The sequence below is a fragment of the Microtus oregoni genome, unplaced genomic scaffold (genome assembly GCF_018167655.1).
Source record: "Microtus oregoni isolate MIOR12 unplaced genomic scaffold, Mior012 000049F_ref0000343, whole genome shotgun sequence".
Taxonomy (NCBI): domain Eukaryota; kingdom Metazoa; phylum Chordata; class Mammalia; order Rodentia; family Cricetidae; genus Microtus; species Microtus oregoni.
In genome coordinates this window covers 3,587,273-3,605,146 of record NW_024543223.1, presented here as the reverse complement: position 1 = coordinate 3,605,146, position 17,874 = coordinate 3,587,273, and the positions used below count along the sequence as shown (strand labels likewise).

General features: G+C 56.2%; 1 protein-coding gene across 6 annotated transcripts; it reads right to left on the bottom strand.

Moving 5' to 3' along the window:
• Positions 1–2,306: 2,306 nt before the first annotated feature.
• Positions 2,307–16,355, bottom strand: LOC121436445 (fibroblast growth factor receptor 3-like). Of its 6 annotated transcripts, none has more exons than XM_041636357.1 (18): positions 16,163–16,355; positions 15,608–15,821; positions 10,412–10,681; positions 10,055–10,108; positions 9,272–9,441; positions 9,066–9,189; positions 8,791–8,981; positions 7,777–7,927; positions 6,309–6,505; positions 5,868–6,013; positions 5,517–5,638; positions 5,321–5,431; positions 5,054–5,244; positions 4,821–4,943; positions 4,673–4,743; positions 4,328–4,465; positions 4,101–4,206; positions 2,307–3,947 (listed from the first exon to the last, which is right to left on the bottom strand). In XM_041636357.1, exons 2-18 carry the CDS (start codon positions 15,708–15,710, stop codon positions 3,801–3,803), a joined length of 2,415 nt encoding a protein of 804 aa, XP_041492291.1. In that variant the 5' UTR covers positions 15,711–15,821; positions 16,163–16,355; the 3' UTR covers positions 2,307–3,800. The 6 variants fall into 6 exon arrangements, with proteins under 6 accessions (XP_041492291.1, XP_041492292.1, XP_041492293.1 ...); XM_041636358.1 differs by having other exon boundaries at positions 5,868–6,016; positions 6,315–6,505; XM_041636359.1 differs by having other exon boundaries at positions 6,315–6,505; positions 16,163–16,354.
• Positions 16,356–17,874: the final 1,519 nt, after the last annotated feature.

Here is a 17,874-nt window from a genome sequence, read left to right as displayed (position 1 = left end):
TGTCTGCTGTAAGACGATTTGTCCAGCTCAGTAGTCCTGACACCTACCAGGCTCTCCCAGCCTGCAAACCCCCTTAAATGGCCTCAGACTTGTCATCTCACAGCCCCACGTTGTGCCTGTCGTGATCTGCACAGGGTGGGCAGGAGCTGGGACTGTGGCTGAGGAGTCCCAGAGAAGTGGGACCTGTGCCCACACTAAGTGTACTACTGTCTCGTAGACAGAATCCAGCCACAGGGACATGTAAAGGGCAATGGGTCCAGTGGAGGCAGCTTCCCTGGGGTAGCCCAGCTGGGAGGAGGGTAAAGGTATATTATCTATCTCCTGATCTTCCCAGGACCCCAGCACGTCTTGGGTGGTCTCCTGTAGCCATTCTTGGTGTCTTCTAGAATGCCTGATTCAAATTCCATTGGTCTCCAGGATCAAGAGGTACAAGTTGCAGGGCAAGGGTAGGAACTGCTTGCTGGTTGGGATAGGTATTTAAAGGGCACAGCATGCCCACTGGCTGTAGTGAGGACCGAGTAAACATTCAGACGAGATGGATTTAGCCAGGAAATGGAAGTCCCCAGGTGACTCTAGAAAAGCCTTATGTGCCAGGGGAGTAGGGATGTGATTGTGCCCGAATCTCTCAGGACATTTGACACACACAGAATCAGTTTCTTGCCTTCTTGGGAAGATAAATCTTTCTCTTCCTTTTTAAAATTTTATGTTTTGTTGCAAGTATGTATGTACCCACAAGAGACCAGAAGAGTTTGTCATATCCCCCAGAACTAGAGTTAAAGATAGTTGCTACCATCATGTAGGTGTTAGAAATGAAAGCCAGGTCCTCTACAAGAGCAGCAAGTACTCAACTAAATCAGAGTCATCTTTCCAGCCCGGAGGGTAATTCCTGCTGCTGGTGCTCAGACCATTGGGGACACAGCTACATGCCAGTGGATAAGCAGGCTCCTGAGAGCTAGCGTGTCCCTGATGCTAGCCAGTACAAACCGGAAACCACCCACCATCACTACCACCCATATCTAAAAGGCAAGGCAGTCAGGTAGAGACTCCACCAGAGAGCAGAGCAGAAAAAGCCTGACTTCAGTAAGGAGTGGGAGATTTGAATGCAAATCCAATGCTTGCAGCTTGAGCCACTCATACTCCTTTCCCACTGGGCAATGCCCGTACAGTAGACTCTGGTGGTGCAGCTCAAGGCCCGAACGTTTACCTCTTCTAAGGTGGCAATGGGACTATTATGGACAAGAGTGGCCCGACCTATGGCCCCTGACCCTCAGGTCCACTTTCTGTCACCATGGACCAACCCCTTGATGTTAAAACTTTTCTTGGTGCCATAGGAAGCTATGCTCAACATGGCACTAGGGGGCGCCACAGACTGGCACACAGCTGACCCAGGAAGTGTCAAGCCTGGTTCAGGGATGGGAATGTATCCCTCTGGTCACACACTGCTGTCTAGACTTTCGTCAGGCCCTTTAACTGCCACCCCCTGCCTGGTCATTATAATCAGGTGTGTGTGTGGCTGGAATGGAAACTGTCTGGTCTCCATTTTGGGGCTGCTATGGTGAACCAACAACAGAACGAGACCTACGGCTTCCTCTAAAATCCAGTACCTCCCTGAAGACCAAGCTCTGTCTAGAACCAAAACTTCTGTTAGTACGGCTAAGCAAGTCTCCTGACCTAGAAGGTGGGCCTGATCCTAGCTAGAAGAGACAGACAGTTCATTCAGCCCCCATGTCTCCTAAGGTTAGAAGTATGACAGACGAAATGGATGTAGGAAGAAGGAAACACTCAAGTTCTCTCTGTTGTCCTGGAACACACATCACCTGCATCATGCTTGGCCCAGTGTAGATTGCAGAAACCAGAGGTCTGGCCACCTACCTTCCTGCAAAAGTCACCACATACACTTTCACTTAATGTCTTCATGGAATCCCTCCTGTCAAGACAGCCAGGAAGCTAGAGAGGCCAAGTGCACTTCTTCCACACACCCATGACCCCCTCCTGAGGACACATCTCCTAGTGCATCTTGTCCTTTGGACCTCTAGACGCTAGTAACCCTAAGATTCTGCCTGCTACTTAGGCCACAGGAAAGCAACCCCCCCCCCCCCAAACCCAGCTGTCCTTACTTTGGGAGGGAAAAGCAGGTAATTAGTTCCCTGGGAGCCCGAGACCAGCACCTTGCTCTAGGGAGCAGACACTGCTGATTCCTTAGATGCCGTTATGCCTCCGCCTCTGGCCTGTCTCCCACCCTCCCAGTCTACACCCCCGGCAGTAAGGACACAGTTGCACAGGTCCCAGGACACAAGAGAGCACTCTGAAGATCAGAACCAGTTCTCACTTTATTTTTTGGAAAGTAAGTTGGTTAACAAAATCACATCTGCCAGTGTGGACTGACAAACTATGTGCTGGGTCGCAAGAAAAGTCACCCTGAGCCACTGTCCTGGCCCTGCTGGCTGATAGGCAAGGGACAGCCACCCAAGCCTAGGGCCTGTAACAGTACAAAAAGTAACAAACTGAATTCACCACTCTTACTCCCAAACTTTGAAAGGTAGCAGTCTAGGCTATAAAGTCTAGAAGCACTGCATAGAAGTGTTAAGCCTATAGCAAATACAACTTGTAAAGACTCAATAAATTATATATATAATATATATATATATAAACTTGTAACATCTATTAACATTGAACCTCAGGCAGGGCTGGCCCCTCCCTGAACATAGGCTTCTGCCTGGAATACTATCAATTAGAATAATCTGTATGAAAATACCAGTCACCTTGAAACTTTAAAAAAAAAAAAACTCCTGAAGGAAGTTCCTATATAAATCTAATCCCCCACAAAAGAGGGCCAAAGGAAATAAAAAATGCTCACTGGAGCCAAGCTTCCAGGGGCCCGCCTCCTCCAGTCTTGATGTGGGCCAGATGCACCTCAGCAACCCCCTAAATTCAGCATAAACCTCTTCAACTGTTAATAAGTTATAACTTAAAATTTCTGCAATACAAATACCCTGGGACTAAATGCTAGGAACCTGGGGGTCCGAGGGTTGATAAATAGCTTTACAAATATACAGGTCTGGATACAAACAAAACTGTGCTGCCAGAAAAGCCCCTTGCCTCTCGGCTTGCTCTTGGCATTTTACCAGAGAGCCCCTTGGAGTATCCTGCTCCTCTGGCCTCAGCTTTGCCTGCCTCCATATATTCTTTTTTATATATGTATATAGATATATATATATTGTACAGGACATGTATTTATATAAATGTACATTTGCTTCTGGAATAAACCTTTTGACAGACGTTATGGCTCCCACCTTCAGGTACCCGTAATTTCAGTCTGAGGGGCGGGTAAAAAAGGCCTGGGGGTGGAGAGCTGTGACTCGCCCCCAAGCATAAGGTGCCATATTAGGAGGGAGGCTTGCCACATAGGGCAGAGCTTCCCTGCAGGCTCAGCTTTGGGCACCCAAAAGGCCAAGGTCCACCCTGGACATGGAGTATGGTCCTCTCTGCAACGGTCCCTGCAAGGTGGAAGTGGGAAATGAGGGAGCCAGAACCCCAGAATTGCACAGGATGGGCCCTCTTACATTCTACATTTGGTGCTCCCAACCCTGGCCAGTCAGGAGACCACTATACAGCAGTGCGTGTCCCCAAGTGGCCTCTGTACCCAGGAGCCAAGGACACACGGACACACACAGCAAGTCCTGTCCACTGTTGGCCCATCACACTGGGCTGGCTGGGGTCCACTGCACACCAGCAGTAGCAGGGCGGGCTAGGGTCCGCGTAAACATTGGCTGGGTTTGATCTGCAGGACTGTTGGCCCCTCACGTCCGAGGTCCCCCATTACTGGGTGGACCTGGGGGCAGCAAGTCGTGGGTGAATACGGAGTCGTCCCCTGAGGAGCTGGAGCTAGGAGTATCCTGGCCACCTGGGGAATACTGCTCAAACGGCACCGACAAGTCCAGGTATTCCTGGTGGCAGAGAAGGCTGTCATGACTGTGCCTTGGCACCCTCTCCACTCCCATGGCCATCTGTGTTCAGCCTGTGCTCCTGAAGGGCAGCCCCACAACTGGAGCTCCAAGGAGCAATACCCCCACAGGGGAGCAGGACCGAGTGGCACTTACATCGGTTGATGTCACAGTAAGGATGCGGTCTAAATCCTCTACCAGCTGCTTGAAGGTGGGCCTCTGTGAAGGCACTGCGTGCCAACATTCCCGCATGATCATGTACCTGTGGCAAAACAGCTCTGAGTTCTTGGCCTGCTGCCAAGCCCTACCTCATCCCAGGGACCCTGGTGGGAATCCTGCCATTCCCAGGGACTGGACAGCAAAGGAAAGGATGCTTTGCTCACAGGTCGTGTGTGCAGTTGGCTGGCTTGTCCATGCGGTGGCCCTCTTTCAACAGCTTGAAAAGCTCTTCCACCGGGATGCCAGGATACGGTGAGCCCCCCAGTGTAAAGATCTCCCAGAGCAGGACCCCAAAAGACCAGCTGCAAGGAAGTGAGGACAAAGGCCCTGTTACTCCTGGCCCATTGCTGCAGCAGCCCTGAACCAGGACACGCCACCAATGGGAAAGGGGTGGGGGCATCAGGACAAGGAAGACACCAGGGCTGCGCTGATGGCCCAATAAACTGATAACACCAGGACCCTGAAGGCTCTGTCCCCAGAACTCCCTCATCCTATGTGTGGACACGTACACATCACTCTGGTGGGTGTAGACTCGGTCAAACAGGGCCTCTGGTGCCATCCACTTCACAGGTAGCCGGCCCTGGGCAGAGGGAGAGGTGTTAGCTCTCGCGTGTCCACGGGTACAGGGGCCCCACCCCCTAACCACCCAGGACTCACATTTGTGGTCTTCTTGTAGTAGTCTAGATTGTGTACGTCGCGGGCCAGGCCGAAGTCTGCAATCTTCATCACATTGTCCTCAGTCACCAGCACGTTCCGGGCAGCCAAGTCTCTGTGAATGCACTGAGGAGACACACAAGGGCTCAGCTGACCCCAGCCCAGCCCAGGCAATCTTGTCACCCGCTCTTCTACCCAGAGAGGCCCCAGCTGGTCTGGGCCCTGTCTCTGCTCACCTTCTGGGAAGCCAAGTATTCCATGCCCCGTGCCACCTGGTAGGCACAAGATACTAGATCCTTGCAAGTAAGCTGTTCTTCTGGAAGCCTACAGGCATCAAAGGAGTAGTCCATGCCTGGAGGCCGCCGTGCCCGCAGGAACTCTCGTAGGTTGCCCTTGGCTGCATACTCCACCAGCACATACAGGGGCCCTGGGAACACACACACCTGAGATGCTGCATTGCTCAAGAGTCCCCACCCACCAGTCTGCCCACCTGCTGCACCTACCACCCTGTGTGCAGGCCCCCAATAGGTTGATGATGTTCTTGTGCTTGCCAATCATTTTCATCATCTCCATCTCTGACACCAGATCCGACAGGTCCTTGTCAGTGGCATCATCTGTGCCAGGAATGACATGTCAGTTGGTAGCCCCACAGCCCTCAAAGGCCCCTTTCATTTCTCTTCCGTTTCTCTCCATTCTCACCTTTCAGCATCTTCACAGCCACGGTGACAGGCTTGGCAGTGCGGTCCTTGTCAATGCCGATAGCTTCTGCCATGACGACCTGGCCAAAGCAGCCTTCTCCAAGAGGCTTACCAAGTGTCAGCCTGCTCACAGAAGCAGAGGAAGTTAACTGTGTGCCTAGCACCCCCAGGTCTCATGGTCATGTGTCCCTGTGTCCTGGAAGCCTTCTGGGCATTTGCTTGTTAAGACAAAGAGTAACCCCTCAGATCTCACCCTGTGCTCCACCTCAGGGGCATCACCCCATCTCCAACAACCCCCACCAACTACACACTAAACCCCACCAAATACATATTGTTCATTATCACCACTGACCGAGTCCTGGATAGCTCCCACTTGGGGTCAGCAGGAAGCTCAAGTTCAGAAACATTGGCCAGAACAGGACCTTCTCCTGAGGACAGCCGGGCAATGCGGACCAGAGGTGTGTTGGAGTTCATAGAGGAGTTCGACTCCAAGGATACCTGCTTGGGTCATCAGGGACAGGTTGGTACCACACAATGTGGGCTGAGCATTGCAAAGGGGATGGGGTGGTATAGCCCCAAGTCTACCTGAGGCCAAGTACTGACTGCTCTGACTTTTATAGGGGTTACTAAGGACACCTAAAAAAGTGTTTGCCTCTCAGAATTTGGGCTCTAGATGGGAAGAGGAGGGATCAGCCCACCCAACTGCAGAGAAGTGAGACCCAGGCCCTGGGTACTGTTGGACTTTAGGAGACCCAAGGCACAACAAGGAGCTCAAAACCTGGTATCTACTTTCTGTTACCTGTCGCTTAAGCGGGAAGTGAGAGACCTTGTGCACGGTGGGTGAGCCCAGGCTCTTCTTTGGGGGACTGCGAAGGCGGCAAAGTGTCACAGCTGCCACCACCAGGATGAAGAGGAAGAAGCCCACCCCATAGCTGAGGATGCCTGCATACACACTGCCAGCCTCGTCCACTTCCATCAGTTCCTCCTCAGCTGTAAAGACACAAGTTTCGGGGCCTCATCCAGCCTTTTCGGGCTTCCCACCGGCTGGACACAGGCACCAGTCAGTGGGGGAGGGAAAAGACCTAGGGGGCCCCAAGGCCCCCACTTGCCTTGGTAATGTAGTCAAAAACATCTGTAAGTCAGCAGGGCCAGACCCAGAAGCCCAGCAGAACCAAAAGCACCCATACTGCCACCCAGGAGATGCCAGAGCCACAGATCAGGACTATGGGGGCCCAAGTGAAGGATGAAGGGGAGATCCTCGCAGGACCAAGATAGAGCAGGTTAATGTTCCCATACCAAGCACAAGGCCACAGGGTGAATTTTCTCAGGATGGGCAGCAGTAAGCCGTAAGGGGCCCCCTGCAGTCACGGGCAGCTTTGGCATGTCCTGAGCCAGCACCCCAAGAAGACAGGTGCAGCGTGAGCAGAAGCCAGTACCTGGCAGCACCACCAGCCACGCAGAGTGATGGGAAAACCCGATAGAATTGCCCGCCAGGCAGGTGTACTCCCCCGCGTCCTCAAAGGTGACATTGTGCAAGGACAGAACCTCTAGCTCCTTGTCGGTGGTGTTAGCGCCTGCCGTCTACAAAAAGAGAACAAAGCGCGATAGGCAAGCGCCAGCAATTCCCTTTGGGAACCACAGCAGTCCACACGGAGATGATCCAGCCAGGCTGCAAGGAAAACGCCGCCACCACCACAACCACGGCCACCACCATGGCCCTGCCACAGACAGCCACAGAGGCCCAGGGCCCTCTGCCTCCTGCACCGAGGCACTGAGCCTGAAGCCAGTCCCTCCACCGGTGGCGAGTCCTCTGTCCCAAGGTGAGCAACAGGCAGGTGGGCAGCATGGTGCCAACACAGAGGCAGCATGCAGAATTAGTGCAGAAACAGGAGAGGTACAGTTGGAAAAATGGGCAGGCGCATGAATAGGAAGGCAGAGGGCAGCAGAGCCAGACAGAGATGGGTGTGAAATCGACTCGAACAGCACAGGGCTCAGCCCCTGGGAGGCTCTAAGGATCTTCAAGTGTGCCAAGTGGGGAATGCAAGTGGACAGCACAGGTCAGGGGAGGGGCTTTGAAGCAGGCCAGTCAATGGTAGTAGCCGAGGACCAACACTGTATCGGAGGGATCATACGCAGAATGCGAATTCCGCAGGCGGGGGTCAAGCAGGACAGGGGTCGTGCAGGGCATGCAGGCAGGTGAGTGGCTGGAGCGTTGGAGCTGGAGCTCAGCGTGCCAGGCAGGCATGGGACAGAGTCGTTACCTGCTTGGGGCCCGTGAACACGCAGCCAAAAGGCCTTCTCAGCCACGCCTATGAAATTGGTGGCTCGACAGAGGTACTCGCCCCCGTCCCGCTCCGACACATTGGCCAGGCGGAGGCGTGCGTCTGCCTCCACATTTTCACTGATCCAGGACTGCGGGGACAAGAGACTGGGCTCAGGCACACCCCGAGCCAGCTCCAGAAGGACATGAGGATGAGGCAGGGCAAGGGAGATCCCTAAGGATGGGCTGGGGGCTGGGCAGCAACACCTAGAAGGCTGCCTGGAGGAGAGGTATGTATCATTGCCGTGGTAGGTATGGTTTCAGAGAGGACTTCTAAACAACCGCGCGCGCACGCATGCACACAGAGAATCCACAGCCTCCAAACCCTCGCCCCAGGGGTCATGTCAGGGCAACTAGCTTATGCTCAATAACGCCCACACCCATAGTGGGAGGCACACCGGACAAGGCCCCAGCGGCCTCTCTCAACAGCCAGGATTCTGTTCCTGCCAGTGTCTATTCCCCTCCCCCACCAGACCTCCTTGTCTCTGAACAGATGTTTCTCTTTGGGCTTCCAGTGTCACAAATGTCCCAACTCGGGTGGCCCCCACCCAAGGCCATGGAACAAAGCTCCAAGCGGACGGAGGCAGGGCAGAGCCAGTGCAACACTGCAAGCAGATGACACCAGCCAATCCAGGCCAGCTTGGGAGTGTCTAGCGAGTCCTCTAGGATCCAGAGGTTACTAACTCAGCCATCATCCTCCTGCCCTGGGCCACGATAACTGTCACCGCACTCAGAGCAGACAGGGAAACAAGTTCCATGGCAGGGCAAAAATAACACTGAGCCTGCTGGGAGCTCAGAGCAGGTGAGAAGCACTGAGATTTGCGGTCCCTGCTCAGAAACGTCAACACCTGGGCCTAAATCCCAACAAATCTCTCAGCCAAGAGCGACTTGGGAACCAGAGGGCCGAGGCAGCCCCAGCTGACCCATCCAGCCACCAGATGGCAGCAGCGCCTACCTTGAGCACAGTGACGTAAGGTGTGCCGTCAGGGCCCACCTTGCTCCCGTTCACTTCCACGTGTTTTAGCCACTGGATGTGTGGCTGCGCATCACTGTACACCTTGCAGTGGAACTCCACATCACTGCCCAGAACGGCTGTCTGGTTGGCTGGCAGCCCAGCCTGCAGGATGGGCCGGTGTGGGGAACGCTCTGCAAAGCAGCAGCCAAGTCAGGGGCCGTGGGCCAAGGAGCCCGGGGATGCCCTGCCTTAGCCACCCCCGGCCAGGCCCTCACCCAGCACGTCCAGGGTGTATGTCTGTCGGATGCTGCCAAACTTGTTCTCTACCACGCACGTATAGTTGCCGCGATCAGAGGGCACCACGCTCTCCATGACCAAACTCCACTGCTGGTGACGAAGCTACAGGTAAAGTCAGGGCGTGAGCAGATACAGACTAGACCACGGCCAGGCCCTGGAACTCCAGGGCCCCTCCCAGACCCACCTTGATGCCCCCTATGCGATGCTCCCCTCGGAATTCTTTGCCGTTTTTCAGCCAGGAGATGGAGGGGGTAGGGTTGCCGGCAGCTGGGCAGCGGAAGCGTACAGTGTTTGCAGCTGGCACAGCCAGAAGTTTCTTATCCATACGCTCTGGTCGAGTCCAGTAAGGGGCCCCTGGTGGCACAAGTACCCATAACAACTAATCACTGCACCCTTCCCAAAGCGCCTGCCCACCCCCCTCCAGCATGCTACCCTTCTATATTGAGAGTCCTCTGCTTTGCTTGGACGGGCTCCCTGAAGCCTCAACACTATGCTGCCATACTCTCAGACCTGCCATGCCCGCTCCTTGCCCTTTGGTGCAGACACGCTGCTGCAGATCCCCAGAAGGGAGATCCCAGTAGGGTGCAGATCCTGGGAGAGCGCCAGGCCAGGCCACCCAAGTACTCAGTCCGCACAACCTAGCCTCCCCATCTATAGCTACACTATAGCACACACTATCTGTGATGCCCCCTTACACAGCGTGGATCTCAGCACAGCACAGCCACTCTCCTCTCCTGCTGGCCTTAACCAACAGCCACTAGGGTCCTTAATCCCTGGTTCGACTTGCTCCTCAACAGCAACCTGAGCTCCATGACTGACTGTACTCAGACCGAAATCCTTCAGGCCAGCTCCACCTCCTCACTGCTCCTGGAGCTGTAGCAATGTCATCCTCCAGCCACCAGACTATGAGGAGGAGGCAGCCCAGCCCAACCCTGGCCAGCTCTCTGTGCATAGGTTCTAAGCTCACCTGTATCTTCAGCCACGTCCTCCCCATCTTCGTCATCTCCTGAAGATGGAGCATCTGCAATAGTTGCAAGTAGACAGGGGTTCTGTGACACCCCAACATCCAGAGATCCGTTGCTCCCCATATTTGGTGTCCCCTGCTCTCCACATTCAGGGCCCACTGCTCCCTGTCTTTGGGGTCCTACTTTCGCAATGCGACTCTTTTAGACAGTACATACTTGGGGGTACCCCCCTCCTCTGTATCTGCACCAAGCAACACTCTTAGGCAAGGGATGCCGCAGCCACCCTGCCCAGGACTGCATGATCTCCCAGCTATTAAGATACTCAACACACTTGACAGCTCCGTTCACCCACCACTTACCTGTCACACGCACACTAAAGTGGCACAGCACACGCTGAGTGAGCCGCTGCTGGCAGCTGTAGACCCCGGCATCTTCATGGGAGGCATTCAGCACTTGGAGCCTCTGGGGTCCTACCAGGATGCGGTGGGAGGCCACCAGCCCTGTGCCATCCTTAGCCCAGAAAGTGGGACCTGTGGGGGCACCTCCAGGTGGATTGCAGCTTAGTTCCACGGTGTCCCCACTGCCAAAGGCCACCTGCTCCTGCTGGCTAGGTTCAGGCCCCGGAACCTCTGTGGATGAAAATGGAAGGAGAAGTGTCAAAGCAGCACGCCAAAGGCCCCACATTCCACTTTGTAAACACACTAGCAAAAGCTATGCAGGCAAGTGAGGGCTGTGCTCCTGGGGCCCGGGTGACTGACAGTGTTCAAACCAGGGGTGGAGCTGGTTTAGTGAGAGCCCAGGAGCATCACCGTCGCAGCTCGCGATGGTCTGGGCTAAGGCTTCTGCCTCTGTCCTATATTAAGAAGCTGTCTTCCAAAGACATGAAGAGACACAGCAACACCCCCACTAACTCAGAGCTACAAGTGTCGTGGAAAGTGGGGGACAGCTCTTTGGTACAGTACTTCCCAGGTATGTCTAAAGCCCTGAGCTCATTCCCAGCACCAGGAAAAGGGTCATCAACAACTCTTCTTCCTCTGATTCTTCCACCATGTGGACATGCACAAACAACCCTTGGCTTAAAGGGAAGCACAAAAGCAGGTTGGGTACAGGCTGTTCTTCACGGGCCTCTGGCTCAAAACACAAAGAAATAGGGAGTCCTTTCAAGGGCCCTCTTAGCACCCAACCCTCGTCTTGGCTTCTAAACCATATTAGTGGAGAGCCAGGGAACAGAACACACTTCAGCAACAGCAAGGGGAAAGCTGGGTATGGTGGGGCTCATGCATTCAGATGGCTGAGGCAGGACTGCCACAGGCTGAGCCAGCCTGGCTACAGCGTGAGACTGTCTCAGACACAAAATAAAGATGAATGAAAGAAGGGACAACGACACAAGGCCGTTCAAGAACCTGGGTGGACAGCCCTGGCTGGGACACTCTGCAAGGGCTGCTATCACAGGAGCTGTGGACCTCATCAGCAGCCACGTGCACCAGGTCCCTGGGCTGGGACAGTCCAGGTTCTTGCAGCTTAAATGCCCCTTCTACACAGCGGTCAGTTAGAAAGATAGGGCAAACATTAAAAACACCAATCAACCTGGATACAACTGTCTCTGGCCAGTGGGATAAAGGATCCAGATGAGCTCACAGGATGACTAAGGACATGGGACCCCCATCACATCTCTCCTGCCCAGGTGCAGCCGGCTCATGAGGGGCACCGAAGACCTCACACTCAGGGACTCACTACCAGCTGGGCGATCACCTCCAGGCCTCCCTGCCAGGATCCAACAATGCCCATCACAGGGGCAGCTGGGCTCACGGCCCAGGACAGGAGTGGGTGGTCCCTGAGCAGACCTCTTCTTCAGATCCAGCTGGACTGGCTATAATGTCACTTGTCATTCTGCCGACGCATGGCCTAGATTCGAGGCCCAGCTGTCCACTCTGGCCACAGCAGTCCTTGGTCAGGCCCAATTCTGTCCATCCCAGAGTCAGACCACAGGGCTCATAGTCCACCAGGACTCTGAGAGCCAGAGGGATCCAGAAGACCCTGGAGTTACCCATGATCATCTGCCACAGAGCCCTGGGGCTTTAAAAGTTGTCCTGGCCAGGTGCCACAGCGAGGGGCCTTCTATCTGGACTTCCAATCCTGCTGCCCCATCCTATGGAGACCACCCAGTGTTGGGAGCTGTTTGAGCCCCCCCCCCAAAAAAAAACAGGCTAGTCCACAGCCTCAGTCTAGGCTTTGGCCCAAGGGCAACAGTTGATTCCGGTTTGGTCTGGGCAAGACAACAGGTCAAGCCATTCAACACAAGTATTTGCTTCAAACTAATTCAGAGGCAAACGAGAGGACACAACAAGCCCCTAGGTCAGCCCCTTGGAGAAAGAAGTAGGTGGCTTGGGAAGGCGAGGGGAAATGGTTCTGTCAGCTAAGACCTGACCTTTGACCTGCCCACCCATCCCTGTCCACTAGGAGCCAGCAGAAACAAGATGCCTGAAGTTTGGAGGCCTGGGGCAACAACGTTATCCACCACCACCACCACCCCAGGGTCACAAAGCTTAGAAAAACTTGAGTTAGGCAGATAACAAGGGAAGGACAGTACAGGATGGTGCTTGAGACAACACAGAATATGGTAGGAGCAGAGCACTGGCCAGTGGTGCTCCCAGAACAGCTCCAGAAACGCACAGATAACGTCCTAGGAGCCACCATCAAAGGTGGCCCAAACGCAACACACAGGCACTGGCACTTCTGCTGTACCCACGGAGGGGACAGCGTCCCCACCACATAAGGAGGTGGACCTGGGTGCCCTATATGCTTACGGGGCAGGCTAGAAGACATTGTGTCCCACTCAGGCCTTGCTGGGTCTGTCCTCATCCACATGGCCTCGCTAGGATACAATGTACAAATCCCAACTTGCAGACCTGAGGTCCAAAAAGGACTGGTTAAGAGGCTAGGGCCTGTTGGGGGATGAGGAGAACCTCTTCCAGGGCATCTTGAATAAAACAATGCTGTGGAGACCCCATGGCTGACCAGCTGTCACAAGGGCTGCATCCGGTCCTGAGGACCCGAAACTATGTCTGGTCACTACTGTTGAGACACCAGTGACCACTACAGAACTAGCAGCAAATCCAGACCTGTTTCTGAGGTCACCCTAAGGACTCCAGGGACTTCAGCTTTGGAGCAACACCAGGACCCGGATCCAGGCAACATCTGCTTTGGGAGGGAACAAACCTGGCGTAGGAGCAGGTTTATGATTCAAACAACCAAAGAGAAAGGAGAGTGCCCCAAGAACTCTGAAGCCAAGGAAGGGTCTCTCGCCTTCCTCTCCTCCCCTACTCCCTGCCATCCCACCAGGAGGCATCCCACTTTCCAGTTTCATAGTAAAGTCAAGACAGAAAAAACAAAAAGAATCCAGAGTCTGGGCGGGCTAATGAGGGTTTACTGAGGATTATCTGGTTTAATCCCCGTAACAACCCAGCCATTACCAGACCTCTTTGGCATGACAGGTGAGGAAACTTAAGTTCTAGGAGGGTACCCAAGCCTAGGCAGGCCTCAACCCCAGGTGGCTTTACTCACAGCTCAGTCATTTCCCAACCTGGCAGGCCCCCTTTCCCCCAAACCTCACCTTACCCAGAACCTCCCCTGGGTAATTCATTTGCCTTGTAGGCACAACGGTTTAAAAAAGGGAAGGGGGAGGGTTCCAGGTCCGACAGGCCACAAGTGAAACATGAATGTGGCCCGAAGCACAAGGGGCTGCTAGGCTCAGCATGGGACCCAAAGCTTCAGGGCCTAAGATCAGCCCAGGTTAATGAACCACCGAGGGCCTGCAGGGCTCAAAGTCCAGCTCTGCGGGGGGGGGGGGGGGGCAGGCAACGCCCAGAGAGGTGCAAGGCTCGACTTCTGTCACCCTCTGCTTCAGGCCCCTGTAGGGGTCAACTTCTGGACCCCCTGCGGCCTACTCTCTACCCACAGAGCTCACCAGCTGGGCTCGTCCCTCCAGGGGTGGCCAGGGAAGGCTGGAGCCTTAGCCCCGCCCCGCACTCTTGACCCCAGCCAGCTCCAATTCGGTAATTTATGTTCCCGGGGAAAGCGCCAGCCGAGACCTCTGTAAACTTCACCAGGTCTTTGTATTTTTACTGCCCGGCCCATCTCGTTAAGGAACCGGATTAAGTTTATTGGTCTATCAATTCCCTACCTGTCTCACAGGCTCAAACGCTGGGGCGCGGGACGGGCGCAAATCCCACCGATCCCGGGCCGCCCGGCTCAACTTTGGTTCCTATAGCAAGGACGTGCCAGGCCGCCACAGTCACTGCCTGGAGCACAGTGAGGGTGTGCGCTCCGCCCCGCCACCCCTACCCTTGCTCACTGACACCCGAGGCAGGGAGTAATATCTTCATCTGAATACACATGCTAATGTGGTCCAGTCGCCGGCCATTCGGCGCCCGGGAGCCAGGCCGTCGTAGCAGGCGCTAAAAGCGCGCGCTGACCTCCCGACCGCCTCTGTCACGCCGCTGAAAGACACGCACATTCAGGCTACCGGCCCACTTTCATTCATAAAAAAAAAAAAATGACATTGTTCCGAGAAGCTGCAGCCGCTGAGGGAGAAAGGGGCGAGGGGGCGCCGGGAGGGGCACGCCGCCATCTGCCTCGTCCCGCTGCGCTCGCCGCACTCGCACCTCCCCAAGAGGCCGCGCCGCCATCAATGTGCGGCCTGTGGCCACCAGGGTACAAAGGAGCGGCTGTTCGGCCTCAGCTCGGGTGGGGCGACAGCTTACCGAGCGAAGGCCTCCCTCCGCGCGGCCTCCCGCCAGACCACTGCTCTGCTTTGCCACGCTGCCGCCGGGCACAACCAGGGGCCGCGCGCGTCGCACCCCTGGGTGGCGGCGGCGGGACGAAGGGCTGACTGGCCATGGCTCCCTCCCGTATTCTCAGCCTCCGGCCCCGTCTGACGGCACTCCGAGTCCCAACGGACTTTGGCGGCCAGCCCGGCTACGTCGGCGGCGCCACGATCCCGGGACAACCGCCCCTCACCTCCCAGAGTGCAGCCTGAAGGGCGATCCGTGCGCGCCCCTGGGAACCGACCCCTCAGGCCGCCTGCAGGATCAGAGAGGAGCAGCGGCGCTGAAGCTGTCACCTTGTCATGCGAGACCCTGGACGACAGTGCTGAGCTCTGGCTGGGATACTACTCCCGTCCATTTCCAAAGTCCAACCTTCACTTTGGCCAAAACCGAGCAACTGTGCCAGGAACACGAGGGAACCAACAACAGACACTTTCCGTCCTCGCAGATAAGAGCAGCGACAGTGAGAATCATGGAAAATCGGCTCGCGAGCCCTCCCGCGTGTCGGGGACCAGGGTCACCGCGCACCGTTCTCACTTGAGTGGTGGTTCTGAGACTCCAGACCCACCACAAACCGCCGCTCCAGATCTGTCAGCGATCTACGGAACGGGACACACTGGCCGTGATGCTCCCCACTCAAGGACAGTTTGCAGTTCTCAAAACCTCTGTGGGCCATTAAGATTACCCTCCCCGCCCCCCCGGAAGACACCTTAGGTTAGTCCTCCTTACCTGCCGTTCTCCGCACAACTCGCTGCTCTGGGCCGGGTGGCTCGGAGGTAGCTCCGGCCACGACAGCAAAGCAGAACGCTAGCACGCAGACCGGGACTACCATGGCTGGAGCGGGGACCGCGGCGTCCTCAAGCCGCGCGCGCGGGCATGCTGCACCCCCCACGCCCGGCTCCGGCGCCGGTGGGAGGGCGCCGCTCCGGAATCTGCGGGAGAACTGCGGGAGAACACAGTTTACTCGGGAGGGCAGGGGAGGAGGGCGGCCTCGCTCCTGCGCCCGGACCCCCGGCCGCCCCGCCCGCCGCCTCCCTGGGCTTCGGGGCCGCCTGGCGCCGGCCGCCTCCTCCCAACCGCGGTCTCTCCCTCCTCCCCTCCCTGGCTGCCGCAGAACCCTCCCAGGACAGCGGCAGTAACAGCAAACTTTCTAGATCGGGAAGCCCGTGCCTGGCCCGGCCTCGCCGCACGCACGGACCGCTCCAGCTCCAGTCCGCCTCGGGTCCTGACCGCTTCAGAGCCCGCCCGACCCCTCCGAGCGCCGGCCGGGTCTTTTACACCAACCTGGCGGTTGCTAGAGCCCGGCTCACCACGCGCAGTCCCGGTCTCAGTTCTCAACCCGCCCTCCCAGGATCTCTTCTGTCCCAGCGGCCGTCCGCCCTCCGGTGAGTTCCAGGGCCGGAATGGACCGCACGGCGCCAACTGCTCCCGCCACCCCCGCCGCCAGAGTGCACTGAACTGGGGCTGCCGGGCGCGCAGCAGCCAGTCGGGGGACGGACTGCTCCCGCCACGCCCCGAAACGCCCCTTCCCGGGAGGCCGAGGGGCGGGGTATCCGAGGAGGCGTGGTTAGGCGGGGGGCGCCGGGCGGTCCCGGAGGGCGTGGGAGCCGAGCTGGGACCGAGCGGGAGAGGCCAGGGTAGCACACTCGACCCCTCGAAGCAACGTCGAGCTCAGGACTGTCTGCCAGCATGCTGCCTCGTCCAATAAGACGAAGGGGCTCAGAGGGGCGGCGTTGGTGGCGTTTCCAGGTGTTAAGGCGGCTTCACAGTGAACCGGCCCCTGAGCTGAACCTTGTGCAGAGTCGCAATTCCGCGGGTGCTGAGCCTGATCGCATTCCAGGCGGACAAATGGGTGTGAAGAGGCCTTGTGGTGAAGGATGGAGCAGCGTTTACACGACGACTGAAGATGCAGGGATTGCATCCTAGAAAAGGATACTGTACTTATCAAACCAACCGGTGGTGACCCACATGAACTCAGCTGCCTGAATGCCCTGCTTCAGGGTGATGTTCACACTTCCCCAAGACATAAGGCTGGAAGTAAACTTAGTTCCCAGCCTCGGAATAAGAGAAGAGCTAGGGATACCAGAGGGAAGAACTGGCTGTCTGAACTCCAGCCTGGGGAGGTCTTAACGCAGCACTCCCATGCTGGGGACACATTCCATCTGCGGTGTGTCACACTGACAGCTGCTCCCAGGAGGATCAACCTGGCCACCCCATCATGTTGGCAAGCTGTTGTAAGTGCTGCCTTGCAGACCCTCTGAAATAGCACCCACCACCACCATCCTGTGACTGGTGGCTTCTGTATCTACCCTCACAAGGCTGGGAATCTTGTCTCACGATCAAGCTTCAGGCCTGAGGCCAGGGGAGAGAGAGGGAAGTAGGTGGGGTCTTGGCTCCACGTTTCTGAAGGACTCACCCTTCGTATCAGATACAAGGAAGGTGGGCCTTGAGAACCTTTCAGCTGCTCCCTGGTCACTCTTACCTTTCCCGGATCTCTGAGCAGGGCTGTCCCCAGAGCCCTCAAGTCTACTGACACTCATGTTGCCTGCTCTGACCAAGCACACCTCACTGCAGACTGGCTAGGACCCAGGCCTGGGTTCCCATGGCACCCCCAGGTAGCAGCCCACTCCCAGGATACCACCCCAGGGGATCATAGCAGACATTCTCCCCTAATCTGCTGGCAGATTAATTATCAGTAAATGAACCAGAATGTGAACTCTGACCGCTATTTCCACCCCCCCCTCCTCTGGAGGCTTTAGCAGACCCCTCCACACTGTTCCTGGAGGCTGAGCATCTGTCCAGACAGCAGTACTTCTGTACTCCTGGGATGACTCCTGGGCAGAAATATTCACTTGGGAATCCCAGACCAGTGGTGGTTGTTCTCTGAACCCTGTGCCCGACAGACCATATCTCCTAGGCTTCCTTGCTTTCCAGCTTCTAGGTAGATTTGGCCAATGGGCAACACATGCAGAAGAGAAGGCTCCAGACAGGGCTCT

Coding starts and splice junctions, on each gene's coding strand:
- LOC121436445 (XM_041636357.1), bottom strand. CDS start 15,710: ATGGTAGTCCCGGTCTGCGTGCTAGCGTTCTGCTTTGCTGTCGTGGCC. Junction 5,639..5,867: donor TGGGAGCTATCCAGGACTCG/GTCAGTGGTGAT, acceptor TTCTGTGAGCAG/GCTGACACTTGGTAAGCCTC. Junction 4,944..5,053: donor AATACTTGGCTTCCCAGAAG/GTGAGCAGAGAC, acceptor GTGTCTCCTCAG/TGCATTCACAGAGACTTGGC.